Raw genomic sequence first — 18,595 nt, forward strand, 5'->3', positions numbered from 1 at the left:
ACACACACACACACACACACACACACACACACACACAGCCACACATGCACACACACACACACACACACACACACACACACACACACACACACACACACACACACACACACACACACACACACACAGTCGCACATGCACACGCACGCACACAAGATAAAGCTCGCATATGCATAAATATGGCTGTATGACACATGTCCTACTGTAGCATCATGGATAAGGTAGCTTGGGACAAGATCATCTCCTTTGTATGCTGTCAAGCAAAACATTGATTTTGTCTGGTTCAATGCAGGCTAAGGAATTCAATTAGGGTTTGTTTCAGGCTTAATCAAATACATACAGTTGAAGTCGGAAGTTTAAATACACCTTAACCAACTACATTTAAACTCAGTTTTTCCACAATTCCTGACATTTAATCCTCGTAAAAAATCCCTGTTTTAGGTCAGTTAGGATCACCACTTTATTTTTTAAGAATGTGAAATGTCAGAATAATAGTAGAAAGAATGATTTATTTCAGCTTTTATTTCTTTCATCACATTCCCAGTTGGTCAGAAGTTTACATACACTCAATTAGTATTTGGTAGCATTGCCTTTAAATTATTGAACTTGGGTCAAACGTTTCAGGTAGCCTTCCACAAGCTTCCCACAATAAGTTGGGTGAATGTTGGCCCATTCCTCCTGACAGAGCTGGTGTAACTGAGTCAGGTTTGAAGGCCTCCTTGCTTGCACACGCTTTTTCAGTTCTGCCCACACACTTTCTATATGATTGAGGTCAGGGCTTTGTGATGGCCACTCCAATACCTTGACTTTGTTGTCCTTAATCCATTTTGCCACAACTTTGGAAATATGCTTGGGGTCATTGTCCATTTGGAAGACCCATTTGCGACTAAGCTTTAACTTCCTGACTGATGTCTTGAGATGTTGCTTCAATATATCCACATAATTTTCTTTCCTCATGATGCCATCTATTTTGTGAAGTGCTCCAGTCCCTCCTGTAGCAAAGCACCCCCACAACATGATGCTTCCACCCCCGTGCTTCACGGTTGGGATGATGTTCTTCGGCTTGCAAGCCTCCCCCTTTTTCCTCCAAACATAATGATGGTCATTATGGCCAAACAGTTCTATTTTTGTTTCATCAGACCAGAGGACATTTCTCCAAAAAGTATGATCTTTGTCCCCATGTGCAGTCGCAAACCGTAGTCTGGCTTTTTTATGGCGGTTTTGGAGCAGTGGCTTCTTCCTTGCTGAGCGGCCTTTCAGGTTATGTCGATATAGAACTCGTTTTACTGTGGATATAGATACTTTTGTACCTGTTTCCTCCAGCATCTTCACAAGGAACTTTGCTGTTGTTCTGGGATTGATTTGCACTTTTCGCACCAAAGTACGTTTATCTCTAGGAGACAGAACGCATCTCCTTCCTGAGCGGAATGATGTCAAGCAAAGAGGCACTGAGTTTGAAAGTAGGCCTTGAAATACATCCACAGGTACACCTCCAATTGACTCAAATGATGTCAATTAGTCTATCAGAAGCTTCTAAAGCCATGACATAATTTTCTGGAATTTTCAAAGCTGTTTTAAGGCACAGTCAACTTAGTGTATGTAAACTTCTGACCCACTGGAATTGTGATGACAATCTATCTGTAAACAATTGTTGGAAAAATGACTTGTGTCATGCACAAAGTAGATGTCCTAACTGACTTGCCAAAACTATAGTTTGTTAACAAGAAATGTGTGGAGTGGTTGAAAAATGAGTTTTAATGACTCCAACCTAAGTGTATGTAAACTTCCGACTTCAATTGTACATAGCAAAAACTGAAAAACAGAGAGATATGCTTCTTTAAAAAATAAATCTAGCTGGTGCCTAGCACTTTTGCTCTGATGAGAACAATTCATTAAGTCACAAAATCCACGCTTTGGCAGCAAGTTGGAGGCTTCTTCCTCAGTCATTATTATGAGAAACGTCGAAGGTAAAAAAAAATCAACCTTTGAGTACCAAGACCTTTTACCAATTTCCCAGCGTGTGAGAAGCAGAGGTAGAAGAACTGTGTTCCTTGTAATTATTGTTGATGGTCTGAACCCACGGAGACTCTGGGGAACCATTTGAGAAAAGAGTTGACTGTCTTAGTGCTCTGGTGCAGACTGGCTCACACAGTGAGTGAGTGAGTAAATGAGAGAGACAGAGAGCGAGAGAGAGAGAAAGTTTGCGCACGAGTGAGTCTGCCTCTGTGTCCTACCTCCCTCAACCCCAGTGGGCTTTGAGCGGAATATAAATCACCAAGAAAAATACGTCTAAGTATGAACAGCTACTTATGGGGTTTTACAACAGTGGCCAGACATCAGCACAATGAAATAACTAACAGAATGACATTATAATAAATACTTCTGTTTATGTCAATGTGCATTTCTTGAATTTATGCTGGGCACACCTTGCCAGGCCATTTTTCTAAGTTGCTTAATAACATTTACTTGGCTTTTTACTACTTTGGTAACCAGAGTGTAATTACTACGGGTAGTATACCATCCTTTACCACTATTCCATGATTCCATCTCACCTGCTGTTACACAATGTGATCATAGATAACGTATTATAAGCGTCGCCACATCTCAGCCGCTATATCTAACCCGTTTGTCTGTCTGCCCCGAGCTGTTAACATCAAGCTTTTTTTCCCCTCAGAGTCCCAATAACTAGTGTGAGATGGAGCCAGTTCAAAGCATTTCAGCTTCAGACCCACTGCAGAATTTCAATCGAGCGAAACACTCTGCCATGAAATCAAACATTCCACTGCGTCCACCTCCCCAACTCCCTATTGCTTTCACAGATTTATGCCTACTAGTTGCACAAAAGAGAATTATACATTTATTTTACCATCTGATCCTAGATCAGTATTTCTTGATCAAACGTTCAACTGCATCCACCTCCACAACTACCTATTTCTTTCGCAGATTTACACGTACAAGTCACAGTAAAAACAGATTATACATGGATTTAACTTTATTTACTGATCCTAGACCTGTCAGAAAGATCAGTAATTCCTTGTTGAAGGTGTATTGAGGTATGCTGATGAGTGTCCTGCGTGCCAAAAGTCTGTGTTAGCTTGCTGAGCTAAAGGAAGTCAGAGATTCAACAGTTCAGTCAGTCTGCCTTCTCTTCCTCCGAGTCTCTTCTGAGTCTCGTCTGCTGGTGTCTTGGTTCCCTAGCGGCTCTGCTAACTAACTCTCCCCCGCTGTTGAGCTGCTCTGTGTGGAGCCCGACTAACTGAGACACCACCTGGGCTGGGGATTGAGAAACCTCACACCACCACTGACTGAACAGAGAATCTGATAGTCTCCCTCTTCCTCCTGAGGGATGAGACTGTCTACTTTGATACCCTTTACAATTGCAAATACATACAAGATGTGTGTTTTGTCTGAAAGTCAATTGAAAATTAAGCAGAGAGAGAAGGGTGGGGGAGAGGGAGAGAGAGACATCCTTTTGTCCTCCTCACACATAGGCTATCCCCAGGGATGGCAGGCTAGACTGGGCTTGATGTGCAGAATCCTTCTCCTTGTTCGGGCGGCATTCGGCGGTCGACGTCACCTGTCTTTTAGCCATCGCCGAACCCCTTTTCATTTTCCATTTGTTTTATCTTTGTTTTCTACACACATGGTTTCTATTCCCCAATTACATGTTCATTATTTAACCCTCTGTTTCCCACATGTTAGTGTGCGTGTTTATTGATTGTTCATGGCGGTACTTGTCGGCTGGTTATGTTTCCCGGGTTATGTATGTACGCCCGTTATTTTCGAGTGACCGGTATTTTTCCGCACTTTGAGTATTGTCTGTATACTGGTGCTGTCGTGGAATTAAATACCTTGTACACTCATTTCTGCTCTCCTGCGCCTGATTCACTGCACAAGTTAACCACCGCCTGACACTCTGGTCCCTGTCTCCAGTTCCACATCTCGTCATCCTGCTACTCTGTCCTGGATTCCCCACTCTACTACTCCCTTGGATTCCCCTCCGGACCTGCCTACCTTGTCCCAACCCCTCTCACTCCAGCCTCAGCCTCCGCACCCGGTTTCCTGCAACGCACCCGAGCTTCCCCTGGCCTGCACTCAATCTTCCTCCTGTGTTTCAATAAATATCTTGGTTACTTCATCCCAGTCTCCTCATCTGAGTCTGCTCTTGGGTTCCACCTGTTCCACTCCGCGCAACATGTATGGGTAAAATCACTGGGGAAGCCAAGCACCTGTCCTCTCATTCCCCAAAAAAGCCGTAATACAACCTATATAGCATGTACAGTAACAGACAGTTACATGACCTACAGAATGGTCAAGCTAGTTAATGTTTCTGACATTTTCGGAACAGTAAACAACTATTGATTTAGAACCACAGAGAGTTACCGCAAGTCACACAGGAGCTGCCTCCACTATTATAGCATCATTTCAACTTTAACATTTCAACATCAACTAATCACCTCTGCTTAGTCTAATCGAGTGACAACTAAAAGATACCAAAAACAATTTAGTCCAATCAATGTAAGCTAAATATGATGTGGCTGTCCATGGTTCTGATTTCTGTGTGTGTGTGTGTGTGTGTGTGTGTGTGTGTATGTTTGGGTAAGTAGAAAAACATGTTGACTCACCCTACTTGTAGAGAAAAGCCAATGCCATCCTCCTTTCTTTGATGTTGACGAAATGGTCTATCACTCTGTCATACAGTACATTATTTTCATTTTTGTTGTCCTAGGCTACCTGGCTAAAATGCTTGCTCGCTAGCCTAACTTCCATTCATGGGAAACTTTGGCTAGTTAACATTAGCCTTCTACATCTAGCTACATATTGAATGTGTATTAAATCAAATCAAATGCTATTTGTCACATGCACTGAATACAACAGGTGTAGACCTTACAGTGAAATGCTTGCTTACAAGACCTTAACCAACAATGCAGTTTTAAGAAAATACCCCCCAAAAAGTAGGAGATAAGAAAAACAAATAATTAAAGAGCAGCAGTAAATAACAATAGCGGGGCTATATACAGGGGGTACCGGTACAGAGTCAATGTGTCAATGTGTGGGGGCACCAGTGTCGAGGTAATTGAGGTAATTATGTACATGCAGGTAGGGTTATTAAAGTGGCTATGCATAGATAATAACAGAGTAGCAGCAGCGTATGGGGGGGTGCAAATAGTCTGGGTAGCCATTTGATTAGCTGTTCAGGATTCTTATGGCTTGGGGGTAGAAGCTGTTTAGAAGCCTCTTGGACCTAGAATTGGCGCTCCGATACCGCAGAGAGAACAGTCTATGACTAGGGTGGCTGGAGCCTTTGACACTTTGTAGGGCCTTCCTCTGACACCACCTGGTATAGAGATCCTGGATGGCAGGAAGCTTGGCCCCGGTGATGTACTGGGCCATTCGCACTACCCTCTGTAGTGCCTTGCGGTCGGAGGCCGAACTGTTGCCATACCAGGCAGTGATGCAACCTGTCTCAGGTCAGGGGCACAACAATGTATGAATTCATGGTTGGATCAGAATTGCCATTATAATCATTGACCAGTACGGAGAAAAAAGTAAAAGCACAAGTACAAATCCCTATCTCTATCCTAATTTAGGAAAGGGACAATTTTAGCTAGCTGGCTAGCTAGCCAAAGGAGGACAACAACACAACGAGATGCAGCAATTCAAGTTTTTCTATCAATGACGTATGCTCTCAAATGAGATTTGAGAGCATACTTTTTTTTGGTGCGCCAGGACCATTCACAGTTGAGCTCGCTCAGTTTAGCTCAACGCTGATTGGGAGACCAGATGCTCGCTGGCTTACTTTGCATTCAATGCTACGGGTGGCAATAATATCATACTCGTTTGGACCAGACAGCATCAGATAGATGGCCTACACATAGAGAGACAGCGGGGCGCCGTTTTGCTCGCTCGGATGCTTTCTCCCGTGAGTTATATTCAGCCTTTTGCGAAATTATTGTATTTTTTTATTTTTATTTTTTTTATTTTGGGAAGCCTGGCTTCCCTTGGCATCCATGAATACACGCCACTGCTGACTAGGCTCTGTGACCTTAGGCTGGTACTGAGAGAGTTAAAAAGCTAAAGAAAAGAGACTTGATGACTATCAGCAGTGTACAGTGGGGCAAAAAAGTATTTAGTCAGCCACCAATTGTGCAAGTTCTCCCACTTAAAAAGATGAGAGAGGCCTGTAATTTTCATCATAGGTACACTTCAACTATGACAGACAAAATGATAAGAAAAAAAATCCTGAAAATCACATTGTAGGATTTTTTATGAATTTATTTGCAAATTATGGTGGAAAATAAGTATTCGGTCACCTACAAACAAGCAAGATTTCTGGCTCTCACAGACCTGTAACTTCTTCTTTAAGTGGCTCCTCTGTCCTCCACTCGTTACCTGTATTAATGGCACCTGTTTGAACTTGTTATCAGTATAAAAGACACCTGTCCACAACCTCAAACAGTCACACTCCAAACTCCACTATGGCCAAGACCAAAGAGCTGTCAAAGGACACCAGAAACAAAATTGTAGATCTGCACCAGGCTGGGAAGACTGAATCTGCAATAGGTAAGCAGCTTGGTTTGAATAAATCAACTGTGGGAGCAATTATTAGGAAATGGAAGACATACAAGACCACTGATAATCTCCCTCGATCTGGGGCTCCACGCAAGATCTCACCCCGTGGGGTCAAAATGATCACAAGAACAGTGAGCAAAAATCCCAGAACCACACGGGGGGACCTAGTGAATGACCTGCAGAGAGCTGGGACCAAAGTAACAAAGCCTACCATCAGTAACACACTACGCCGCCAGGGACACAAATCCTGCAGTGCCAGACGTGTCCCCCTGCTTAAGCCAGTACATGTCCAGGCCCGTCTGAAGTTTGCTAGAGAGCATTTGGATGATCCAGAAGAAGATTGGGAGAATGTCATATGGTCAGATGAAACCAAAATAGAACTTTTTGTTAAAAACTCAACTCGTCGTGTTTGGAGGACAAAGAATGCTGAGTTGCATCCAAAGAACACCATACCTACTGTGAAGCATGGGGGTGGAAACATCATGCTTTGGGGCTGTTTTTCTGCAAAGGGACCAGGACGACTGATCCGTGTAAAGGAAAGAATGAATGGGGCCATGTATTGTGAGATTTTGAGTGAAAACCTCATTCCATCAGCAAGGGCATTGAAGATGAAACGTGGCTGGGTCTTTCAGCATGACAATGATCCCAAACACACCGCCCGGGCAACGAAGGAGTGGCTTTGTAAGAAGCATTTCAAGGTCCTGGAGTGGCCTAGCCAATCTCCAGATCTCAACCCCATAGAAAATCTTTGGAGGGAGTTGAAAGTCCATGTTGCCCAGCAACAGCCCCAAAACATCACTGCTCTAGAGGAGATCTGCATGGAGGAATGGGCCAAAATACCAGCAACAGTGTGTGAAAACCTTGTGAAGACTTACAGAAAACGTTTGACCTCTGTCATTGGCAACAAAGGGTATATAACAAAGTATTGAGATAAACTTTTGTTATTGACCAAATACTTATTTTCCACCATAATTTGCAAATAAATTCATTTAAAATCCTACAATGTGATTTTCTGGGTTTTTTCCCCTCATTTTGTCTGTCATAGTTGAAGTGTACCTATGATGAAATTTACAGGCCTCTCTCATCTTTTTAAGTGGGAGAACTTGCACAATTGGTGGCTGACTAAATACTTTTTTGCCCCACTGTATTTTCACTCATATCCCTTTGGCATCTGTCAGCATTGTATTGTGTACAAGCCTGAGACTCCCAAAGAGCCAAAGCAGTCAGCTTTCTCAGTCAGGCACAAAGGATGCCTACTTAGCTATATGAATCTTCACAGAGCCGCTCAGCTGTGTTACTACAGTATACAGCGGGTCACACTTCCTGATGTGACCTGCTACGACAGCACTTACGTCAAGACAGCCATGGCACTTTTACTCCGGAGGGAGGGGTGGTCTCATCATAAAGACTGATTAGTGGACTCTGGATCTTAAAAACTTGCCAATGTTTCGAACTCCATTCAAGTAAACCTGACAACACTGCCAACATCTCCTGAAGTTCAAACCTCTCTATAAGTCTATTGTCTTTAGTGTCTATTCCCATCCCTCCTCTGACATACACTTCCCCCCTGTTAAGGACAACACCAGTGGCACGTTGGGATTTCAAAATGCCACAACAGGTTTCCCAAAAGCCATCAGTAGAGGTTCACTGTGTACCCAGCCTCCGGCGCCCATTACCTTGACAGCCATCATCACGTCTGGGGCTGAGAGGTTGGTCGGGTCTGGCGTAACTAGGCGGCATGTTCACACCCCTGCACTAAGGGAAAGAGATGGGAGTAGGGCTGGAGGGGGGTCATTCCTGGAGCTAGAGCTACGGTCACTGCGAGAGTGCCTAGCAGAAGTGTGTGTGGAATATTGTGTGTGAGTGTGTGTGAGTAGAGAGAGAAATTAATAATAGAGATACTGGAAGAACAGTCATCCAACTCCTCTGCAGAGCTTCTCATGTTGAGACAATTTCGGTGTTCCAAACTCAATTAAAAAGTACACTACTACCTGGTTTTCAACCTCGACTCTGCGGAATTAACTTTAAAAGTTTGACTGGCTCGCTCCAAGTCCATGTCTCTCACCCTCCCTAAGAGAATGTCTGGCACACTGTCACTGCCAATTGGAGGACACTGCTGGATCTGTTAGCCAACCGTTACATGTTAGCATTCAGCATCCACATAGCATATGTAACATAGCACAGAACAATGTAGGTGACTCCTCTGAAGTCTAATTATTTTATGCTTCGAAGAGAGCTGCCACAGCGCAATTTAAACAGGGCCTCAATTTGCTGTCTTTCTTCTCCTCCCTCTATCCCTTATTTTTTCCCCCTCCATCAGCCTGGGTGGTTTTCTTCTTAATGAGGTAGATATCACGCAGTGACGGACTAACGGACAGGTCAGTCTAAATGCAGGGAGGGAGGAGGAGGGGTAGAAGGAGGGAGGAGGGAGAGAGGAGGGAGTGAGGATGGGAAGACCGGAGGGAGAGAGAAAGATAGAAATAAAGAGAGAGAGGTAGAGGGGAAAAGATAGAGACAAGGAGAGAAAGGGAGCGAGAGAGAGAGAAAGAAAGGAGAGATTCAGATTCCTTATTTTGAGGAAGTGCAGTAATAGCCTACAGGTACTTTGATTGAAGAGAAATAGAAGATAATGACTAAAACAATAAAGTGTTTTAGTTACAAAAAAATATATAAATTATTCTCAACAAACAAACACTTTCCTATTCCTTTTGTTGTTGAAACATGAAAGCGAAAGGAGAATGACTCTGAGAGTATTGTTGATGTAATGATATCAATAGTGTGGGAACGGTGTGTCCCCAGCCTTGCAAAATTGACACTCACAATGTTCTCTTCCATTCTCAATGTCCTGTTAAGTCTCATCAGCGGGCCATCATCTATAATTTGGGGTGCAATTTACAAACTTTAATGGCGTACACCCTGTGACTGTACACATTATTCTAAAATGTCCACGCACACGTTATTGAAAGAACTCACTTGTTATGGCTTTACATCACCTGCCATCACATGGTTGGAGAGTTACTTATCCAATAGAACCCAGAGAGTGTCCTTCAATGGAAGCTTCTCTAACATCAGATATGTACAGTGTGGTATCCCTCAGGGCAGTTTCCTTGGGCCGTTACTCTTCTCAATTTTTAAAAACGATTTGCCACTTGTCTTACAAGAAGCTACAGTCAGTTATAGTCAGTGTCAGAATGGGTTATTAACAATAAACTGGCCTTAAATACATCTAAAACCAAAAGTATTGTATTTGGTTCAAAGCATTCTCCTAGACCTAAACCTCAAATGAAGTTGTGCAAAAGTGAAGTGGATAAAGCTGAACTCCTAAGAGTAACATTGGATGGTCAGTTATCATGGTCAAGTCATATTGACAAAGTTGTTGTAAAGATGGGGAGAGGTATGTCTGTTATAATAGGATGTTCTGCGTTTTTGACACAACTGTACTACAACAAATCAGATCTTGATTACTGTCTGGTAATATGTTAAGGTGCAGAAAAGAAAGACCTATCAAAGCTGCAGCTGGCTCAAAACAAAGCAGCACACCTTGTCCTTAACTGCACACACAGAACTAACGTCAACAACATGCATGATAGTATTTCATGTTTGAGGGTTTAGGAGAAATTGACTACTTCTCTTGTAGTCTTTTTAAGAAACATTTGTGTGTTGAAAATGCCTAACCATTTGAATAATCTATTTGCATACACTTCAAACAGACATACACTATGGGTTTCTTCACTGTATCCAAACTAAAAACAGATGTAATGCGTCACTCAGTTACAGTGCCTTCGGAAAGTATTCAGACCCCTTGACTTTTTCCACATTTTTGTTACGTTACAGCCTTATTCTAAAATGTATTAAATAAAAGCAATATCAGAAATCTACACACATTACCCCATAATGACAAAGCAAAACGTTTTTTTGAATTCTTTGCAAATGCATTAACAATAATAAACAGAAATACCTTATTTACATAAGCATTCAGACCCATTGCTATGAGACTCGAAATTGAGCTCAGGTGCATCCTGTTTCCATTGATCATTCTTGAGATGTTTCTACAACTTGATTGGAGTCCACCTGTGGTAAATTCAATTGTTTGGACATGATTTGGAAAGGCACACACCTGTCTACATAAGGTCCCACTGTTGTAAGAGCAAAAACCAAGCCATGAGGTCGAAGGAATTGTCCGTAGAGCTCCGAGTCAGGATTGTGTCAAGGCACAGATCTGGGGAAGGGTACCAAAAATATTCTGCAGCATTGAAGGTCCCTAAGAACACAGTGGCCTCCATCAGTCTTAAATGGAAGAAGTTTGTAAACCCCAAGACTCTTCCTGGAGCTGGCCACCCGGCCAAACTGAGCAATCGGGGGAGAAGAGCCCTCTAGAGTTCCTCTGTGGAGATGGGAGAAACTTCCAGAAGGACAACCATCTCTGCAGCACTCCACCAATCGTTTTTTTATGGTAGAGTGGCAAGACGGAAGCCACGCCTCAGTAAAAGGAACATGACAGCCCGCTTGGAGTTTGCCAAAAGGCACCTAAAGACTCTCAGACCATGAGAAACAAGATTCTCTGGTCTGATGAAACCAAGATTGAACTCTTTGGCCTGAAAGCCAAGCATCACGTCTGGAGGAAACCTGGCACCATCCCTATGGTGAAGCATGGTGGTGGCAGCATCATGCTGTGGGGATGTTTTTCAGCGGTAGGGACTGTGAGACTAGTTAGGATCGAGGCTAAGATGAACGGAGCAAAGTAAAGAGAGATCCTTGATCAAAACCTGCTCCAGAGCGCTCAGGACATCAGACTGGGGCAAAGGTTCACCTTCTAACAGGACAACGACCCTAAGCACACAGCCAAGACAACGCAGGACTGGCTTCGGGACAAGTCTCTGAATGTCCTTGAGTGGCCCAGCCAGAGCCCGGACTTGAACCCGATCGAACATCTCTGGAGAGACCTGAAAATAGCTGTGCACCAACACTCCCCATCCAACCTGACAGAGCTTGAGAGGATCTGCAGAGAAGAATGGGAGAAACCCCCCAAATACAGGTGTGCCAAGCTTGTAGCGTCATACCCAAGAAGACTCAATGCTGTAATCACTGCTAAAGGTGCTTCAACAAAATACTGAGTAAATGTTCTGAAAACTTTTATTTTAAATTTTATATTTAATTTGTATTTATTTTTTATTAGCAAACATTTCTAAAAAACGGTTTTTGCTTCGTCATTATGGAGTATTTTGTGTATATTGATGATGGGGGAAAAAACGATGTAATCAATTTTAGAATAAGGCTGTAATGTAACAAAATGTGGAACTAGTCAAGGGGTCTGAATACTTTCCCGAAGGCAGTGTATGTATAGAGCCATGTCGTCATGGAATGCTCTGCCACCAGAGGTTACTCAGGCAAACGCAAGTTTAGCTTTACAAAAACGGATAAAAAAAACATATTCTATCACAGCACCTCTCCTCTTTCTAAAGATCGAATTGAACTGTACTGTACTGTATATGTATATGAATAGTGTGTCAAAATAATTTGTATTGTTTCTTGGTGTCTTTCCAATATAGAACTCTTATATTCTTTTTTATTTTGGAAGAGTTAGCTGCTGCATGTGCAGTAGTTGATGGGATCCTAATGAACTAAAAATAAGCGCGCTAGTTACAGCTGTTGACTGCCACCTGTAGAGGTGCATTACGAAACAAACATCAACATCTGCATGCAACTGCAAGCGTTTCCCCTGTAATAAATACTATTGTCTTCACTTTCTCATGTCAATTATGCACACACAAACAGTTCCATTTATTTACCTGTTTTGGAATTGTCTGTATTCCATTTAGTGCATTCCAGAGAGCCGTACTGATGTGACGATTCGTGTTTATTTTCCTTTTCCATCTCTCAACCGTGGGTTCGATTCCAAACTGGTCAAGGATGCGCTGTCAAACAAATAAAATGCTGTGTCTTGGAAACCAAAGGAAAACTAACAAGAGAAGGCAACAGGAGCAGTCTATGCGCACAGTCTTTCATTAAGTACCAAGCTGCATGGCAGAGAATTGTGTAAAAACGCTTCGACAACGTGCTGGTGTTGTCACGCTCTTGCCGTTATTTGAGTTTGCGGTGTTCAAGCCAAGGCTGATGATGTTTCCAATACCTACTGTAAATTCGAAGATATACTTTTATATTAGACCATGGTGCCATCTAGCGTTAATCGGTGGTACTACATGCATTTCCCCCACAGTATCCCTCTCGTTCAACAGCACTGTACTTAAAGGGATAGTTCATCCAAATTACACATTGGTTTCTTTACACTGTAACGTTGCGTTCAAGAAAACTCAGAATTAGGAAACTCTGAAATGTCCAACTTGGAAACTCGTTGTAGAATGATGAGGTCAGAGTTCCCACTTGGAAAGTATTAAAAGCAACCAATAGGAAGCCCTACACAAAAAACATACACAAATTTTAACTCTGAGGTTCGGAGTTTACGAGTTGTCTTGAACGCAGCATAAGCAGTCTGGGGACAAGGTAGGACAGCAATCCATGCTTTGGTTTTATTCCCCTGGCACTGTTTTAACATTTTTCATGCATCAAGTCCAAATCATCTAAAAGTATCTCAAATTTATTGTGAAGCTAAACAAAGTCCCTTCTAGATGATTTGAAGATGTGGAAAAATGCTAATATCAGTATATATATTTGTGCCATAAATGCTAAAACGTTAGCAGTGGAACAGTGCCAGGGAAACTAAACCAAAGCATGTATTTCTGTCATACCTTGTCCATGTATGTCTGTCATACCTTGTCCATAGACTTATTGCTTACAGGGTAAGGAAACCAATATGTAATTTCGTAATTTGGGTGAACTATCCCTTTAAAAAAGAAAAAAATCATCTCATTCATATTTCATTTCAGAAAAAGTCAGATTCAAATTTGATCTTTTTTTATATAAAATATACAGTAATTATATAAAAATACATGTATTTACACTACTATTAAACAAGTAATTGCAATGACACCATACTCCAATGATTAGTCTTACATACATAACATTTAAAAAATAGACAAGTGTGCAAAAAGGTCTATTGACGATTGATGATGCATTACAAAAATACTAGCTGGCGATCAGAATACTCTTTAAGACCCTCGTTTTTTTCAATGGTATTATGACAGTGGCTTTTATAGATGTGGCCACTCAGTCATTCAGTCAGTCAGTGTCTTTCTCTCTCTCTCTCTCTGTGCCTGTCTTTCTGCCATCTAAATACTTTTTATGGGTGCATATATGATAACTAGTCCCCATCACCTCATGATTTATTGTAAACCAGCCAATGTCTGACAGCGGTGACTGTGGTCCATCACCTTCAAGTTAGGCGTGATAAATTCATTTGAAACAAGCAAAGGGCTCAGAGTTTAACTTTCATTTTAGCATAGACCTCCTAGCATGGTAATAGTCAACCACACTGGATATTGCACCACTTGTTAGTATAGCATACAGAACAAAGTCATAAGCAGAAAGCTACCAGAAATTGAAACCCCCCCAGTCGGTTTCCTGTCACGCAACATGTTCTTTAGGGATCTTAAAATAGGTGCCTGTTCTTTTGTGTCGTGTTTTTACTGAAGGCTTGTGCACCGTGCATTCAAACCTTTATTGCTAACTTACAAGAACTTAGGTGAGCTCAGAGAGCAGACGTGGCCTGTAATAGGCTATATGCACCTTTAAATGGAACCTGTTTTTTAAAGAACTGGTTAATCCAACAAGTGACTGCTTCAAGAGCTTCTGTTGTTAGCTCACCAAGACATCAAACTATCTTTAAGTTGTTCTTCTGCCAAGCTTAGTAAGGAAAATGACCCTACCAGGGTTATTCAGTGTCGGAACTCAAAGAGCAGCAGGTAGTGTGTTTACATGGCAAGCAGGGTTGGGGTCAATTCCATTTAAATTCAGTCAATCCCGATGGGAATTTCAGTTCACTCCATAACTTTACTGAATTGAAATGGAATTTGCCAATACCCTGACGTCAAGAGATGGATGAGTCTTCCCTTAGGTTAGATGATTGGGAGGGTGGGCTACTCTTCTGACGGACCAGATTTTGAACCCAGGTTGTCAAGTTTATGTTAGTCCTCTGAGCTAAAGCTTATCTTGGAGCTAATACCAACTCAGCTTCACTCTCATGCCTCATGCACTCTCATAAAATTGTCAATTTTTGAGGCAATATTGTTCTTTGACTATGCTGTCAGTCAGAGATATGCTTATGGGAACAGTATATGATAAAACTGTCACAAGCAGAAACTGGAATGAGATCCAATACCCATGGCAAATTAATTTGTTTGTTGACAAATCTAACACTTGTCAAACTCAACTGGTTTTCTAGTCAAGGTTACACCAGTTACCCTTAGCTGCCGCCCAGGTTCTCTTTCCACATCCCTTCAAGGTACACTGAGGCACTGTTGTGAGTACTAAGCGCATCCCTGATCCTCATACGATGTAGATGGTCTCAACGTTTCAGTCTCTGTACAGTGGAGTCCATCCAGATGGTTGTGAGATCAGTCAGTTGATGATACCAGCGAAGGTATTGATTGGTAGAGGAAGTCCTTTGTTCATGTACTTGCTGAGGCCAGCGTCTCTCTCCTCTTCCCCCAAACTGAACTTGGACCGCATGGTCTTCTGGACACAGTATCCAGGATCAAGACAGGGAGCGATCTCTATGCTGGAATTGGATTAATTGATAAAGGACATGTTAAATTATGAGAGTTAGATAAGTATGTTTGCCAGTTTTTGGGGGCTTTAGTGACATTGAACATTGAATGAGGATTATAATATTACACTTTTTAAAAGCATATATGTGCATTTAGTTATTTACATATAACATACAGTTGAAGTCGGAAGTTTACATACACCTCAGCCAAATACATTTAAACTCAGTTTTTCACAATTCCTGACATTTAATCCTAGTAAAAATTCCCTGTCATAGGTCAGTTAGGATCACCACTTTATTTTAAGTATGTGGAATGTCAGAATAATAGTAGAGAGAATGATTTGTTTCAGCTTTTATTTCTTTCATCACATTCCCAGTGGGTCAGAAGAAAACATACACTCAATTAGTATTGGGTAGCATTGCCTTTCAATTGTTTAATTTGGGTCAAACATTTTGGGTAGCCTTCCACAAGCTTCCCACAATAAGTTGGGTGAATTTTGGCCCATTCCTCCTGACAGAGCTGGTGTAACTGAGTCAGGTTTGTAGGCCTCCTTGCTCGCAGACACTTTTTCAGTTCCGCCCACAAATTTTCTATGGGATTGAGGTCAGTGCTTTGTGATGGCCAATACCTTGACTTTGTTGCCCTTAAGCCATTTTGCCACAACTTTGGAAGTATGCTTGGGGTCATTGTCCATTTGGAAGACCCACTTGCGACCAAGCTTTAACTTCTTGACTGATGTCTTGAGATGTTGCTTCAATATATCCACATCATTTTCTTTCCTCATGATGAAATCTATTTTGTGAAGTGCACCAGTCCCTCCTGCAGCAATGCACCCCCACAACATGATGCTGCCACCCCCATGCTTCACAGTTGGGATGGTGTTCTTCGGCTTGCAAGCATCCCCCTCTTTCCTCCAAACATAACGATGGTTATTATGGCCAAACAGTTCCCTTTTTGTTTCATCAGACCTGAGGACATTTCTCCAAAAAGTTCGATCTTTGTCCCCATGTGCAGTTGTAAACCGTAGTCTGGCTTTTTTATGGAGGTTTTGGAGCAGTGACTTCTTCCTTGCTGAGCGGCCTTTCAGGTTATGTCGATATAGGACTCGTTTTACTGTGGATATAAAGACTTTTGTACCTGTTTCCTCCAGCATCTTCACAAGGTCCTTTGCTGTTGTTCTGTGATTGATTTGCACTTTTCGCACCAAAGTACGTTCATCTCTAGGAGACAGAATGCGTCTCCTTCCTGAGGAGTATGATGGCTACGTGGTCCCATGGTGTTTATACTTGCGTACTATTGTTTGTACAGATGAAAGTGGTACCTTCAGGCATTTGGAAATTGCTCCCAACGATGAACCAGACTTGTGGAGATCTACAATTGTTTCTGAGGTCTTGGCTGATTTCTTTTGATTTTCCCATGATGTCAAGCACTGAGTTTAAAGGTAGGCCTTGAAATACATCCACAGGTAAACCTCCAATTGACTCAAATTATGTCAATTAGCCTATCAGAAGCTTCTAAAGCCATTACATAATTTTCTGGAATTTTCCAAGCTGTTTAAAGGCACAGTCAACTTAGTGTATGTAAACTTCTGATCCACTGGACTTGTGATACAATTCTGTCTGTAAACTATTGCTGGAAAAATTGCTTGTGTCATGCACAAAGTAGATGTCCCAAACGACTTGCCAAAACTATAGTTTGTTAACAAGAAATTTGTGGAGTGGTTGAAAAACGAGTTTTAATGACTCCAACCTAAGTGTATGTAAACTTCCGACTTCAACTGTATCTCTTATGTAACATCACACAATATATATTATTTATACTGTAACATGACACAATATATATAACATAATGTAACATGGCACAATATATATAACATATACTGTAACATGACACAATATATATAACATATACTGTAACATGACACAATATATATAACATATACTGTAACATGACACAATATATATAACATATACTGTAACATGGCACAATATATATAACATATACTGTAACATAACACAATATATATATAACATATACTGTAACATGACACAATATATATAACATATACTGTAACATGACACAATATATATAACATATACTGTAACATGACACAATATATATAACATATACTGTAACATGACACAATATATATAATATATACTGTAACATGACACAATATATATAACATAATGTAACATGGCACAATATATATAACATATACTCTAACATGACACAATATATATAACATATACTGTAACATGACACAATATATATAACATATACTGTAACATGACACAATATATATAACATGTTCATATGTAACTAAACCACATACAGTATGACTAGGGCTAATCAAATGAGGTTAGACCAACATGGTTCAGAAGAAATTTCAACCAGCAACCTTCTGGTAACAAGATCATGTGTCTATCCACCAAACCACTGTCTGACCTGTTTTCATGTATTTCAAGTTTCCATGGTAGCCCCGTAGGCAACAGCTCCACCAACAGCTCTCACCTCTGTACGTCTTTGAAGGTCCTCCTAGAGTCTTTGTCCAGGGTCACAGTGAAGGTTTTCATCTCCAGGGTTCTGATCTTAATGTTACAGGTACGAATCTTGGCCTCCTGTGGAATTAAGTCTGTGTGTTAGGTTTGGTTTTAGGTTTATGAAATCGTGAAGCGATGTGGCCACCAGGCGTAGTCAGGCGAACCAGGCCTTTGTGACGTTAAGAACAAGATGGAGACCCAAGAATTCCAAGAGGATTAAGCAAATATGTTATGTTTCTGAATTTTATAACAACCTTCACTAATAGACATCTGTGTGTCACAACGGTGTAAACTCACCATGGTGTTCTTGGGTTTAGTTTCGTTGAAAGCTACTGTAAGACAGTTCAGATCTGAGGACAACAACAAAAATGACAACATAGTCCAGGCTTCAACAGATATACAGAATAATACGGGAAAAGTAATAGACATTTCAGAACTTATTTTAACATTCTCACAATTGTATCAATATGCAACAGCATGATCATGCACTACTGTTTTACATCGTGACTTTGCCCACTGGTTGAATCAACGTCGTTTCCACGTCATTTCCATGAAATGATGTTGAACCAACGTGGAATAGACCCATAGGGTGACAACTCAGCTACTACTGATCACAATACAGATGAATCTAGCAATTAATTACATGAATGTAGAAAATATCATTGTGTGTGATATGTAGTGTTGTATACCTTCAGTTTCATTGGAAGGGATGGCACTAATCTGAACACCTGAGGTCCTCACTGACATACCCTTATCTACGTCTCTACCACTCAACGACACCTGGAGAGGAGGACAGAGACACAGGTCGGAGGTCATAGA

General features: G+C 41.4%; 2 protein-coding genes across 4 annotated transcripts in view; both read right to left on the minus strand.

Moving 5' to 3' along the window:
• Positions 1-12,681, minus strand: part of LOC129839333 (bMERB domain-containing protein 1-like) — a 49,290-nt gene extending 36,609 nt beyond the window's left edge. For both annotated transcript variants that reach the window (XM_055906677.1, XM_055906678.1), the window contains exon 1: positions 12,360-12,681. In XM_055906677.1, the coding sequence (XP_055762652.1) occupies positions 12,360-12,444 (85 nt within the window). In that variant the 5' untranslated portion in view covers positions 12,445-12,681. The remainder of the gene's footprint in view (positions 1-12,359) is intronic.
• Positions 12,682-13,487: 806 nt separating this feature from the next.
• LOC129839496 (phosphoinositide 3-kinase regulatory subunit 6-like) overlaps positions 13,488-18,595 on the minus strand; it is a 31,861-nt gene continuing 26,753 nt past the window's right edge. For both annotated transcript variants that reach the window (XM_055906991.1, XM_055906989.1), the window contains exons 17-20: positions 18,466-18,556; positions 18,074-18,126; positions 17,748-17,854; positions 13,488-15,244 (exon numbers count right to left, since the gene is read on the minus strand). In XM_055906991.1, the coding sequence (XP_055762966.1) occupies positions 15,085-15,244; positions 17,748-17,854; positions 18,074-18,126; positions 18,466-18,556 (411 nt within the window). In that variant the 3' untranslated portion in view covers positions 13,488-15,084. The remainder of the gene's footprint in view (positions 15,245-17,747; positions 17,855-18,073; positions 18,127-18,465; positions 18,557-18,595) is intronic.

This window comes from Salvelinus fontinalis, chromosome 40 (genome assembly GCF_029448725.1).
Source record: "Salvelinus fontinalis isolate EN_2023a chromosome 40, ASM2944872v1, whole genome shotgun sequence".
Taxonomy (NCBI): domain Eukaryota; kingdom Metazoa; phylum Chordata; class Actinopteri; order Salmoniformes; family Salmonidae; genus Salvelinus; species Salvelinus fontinalis.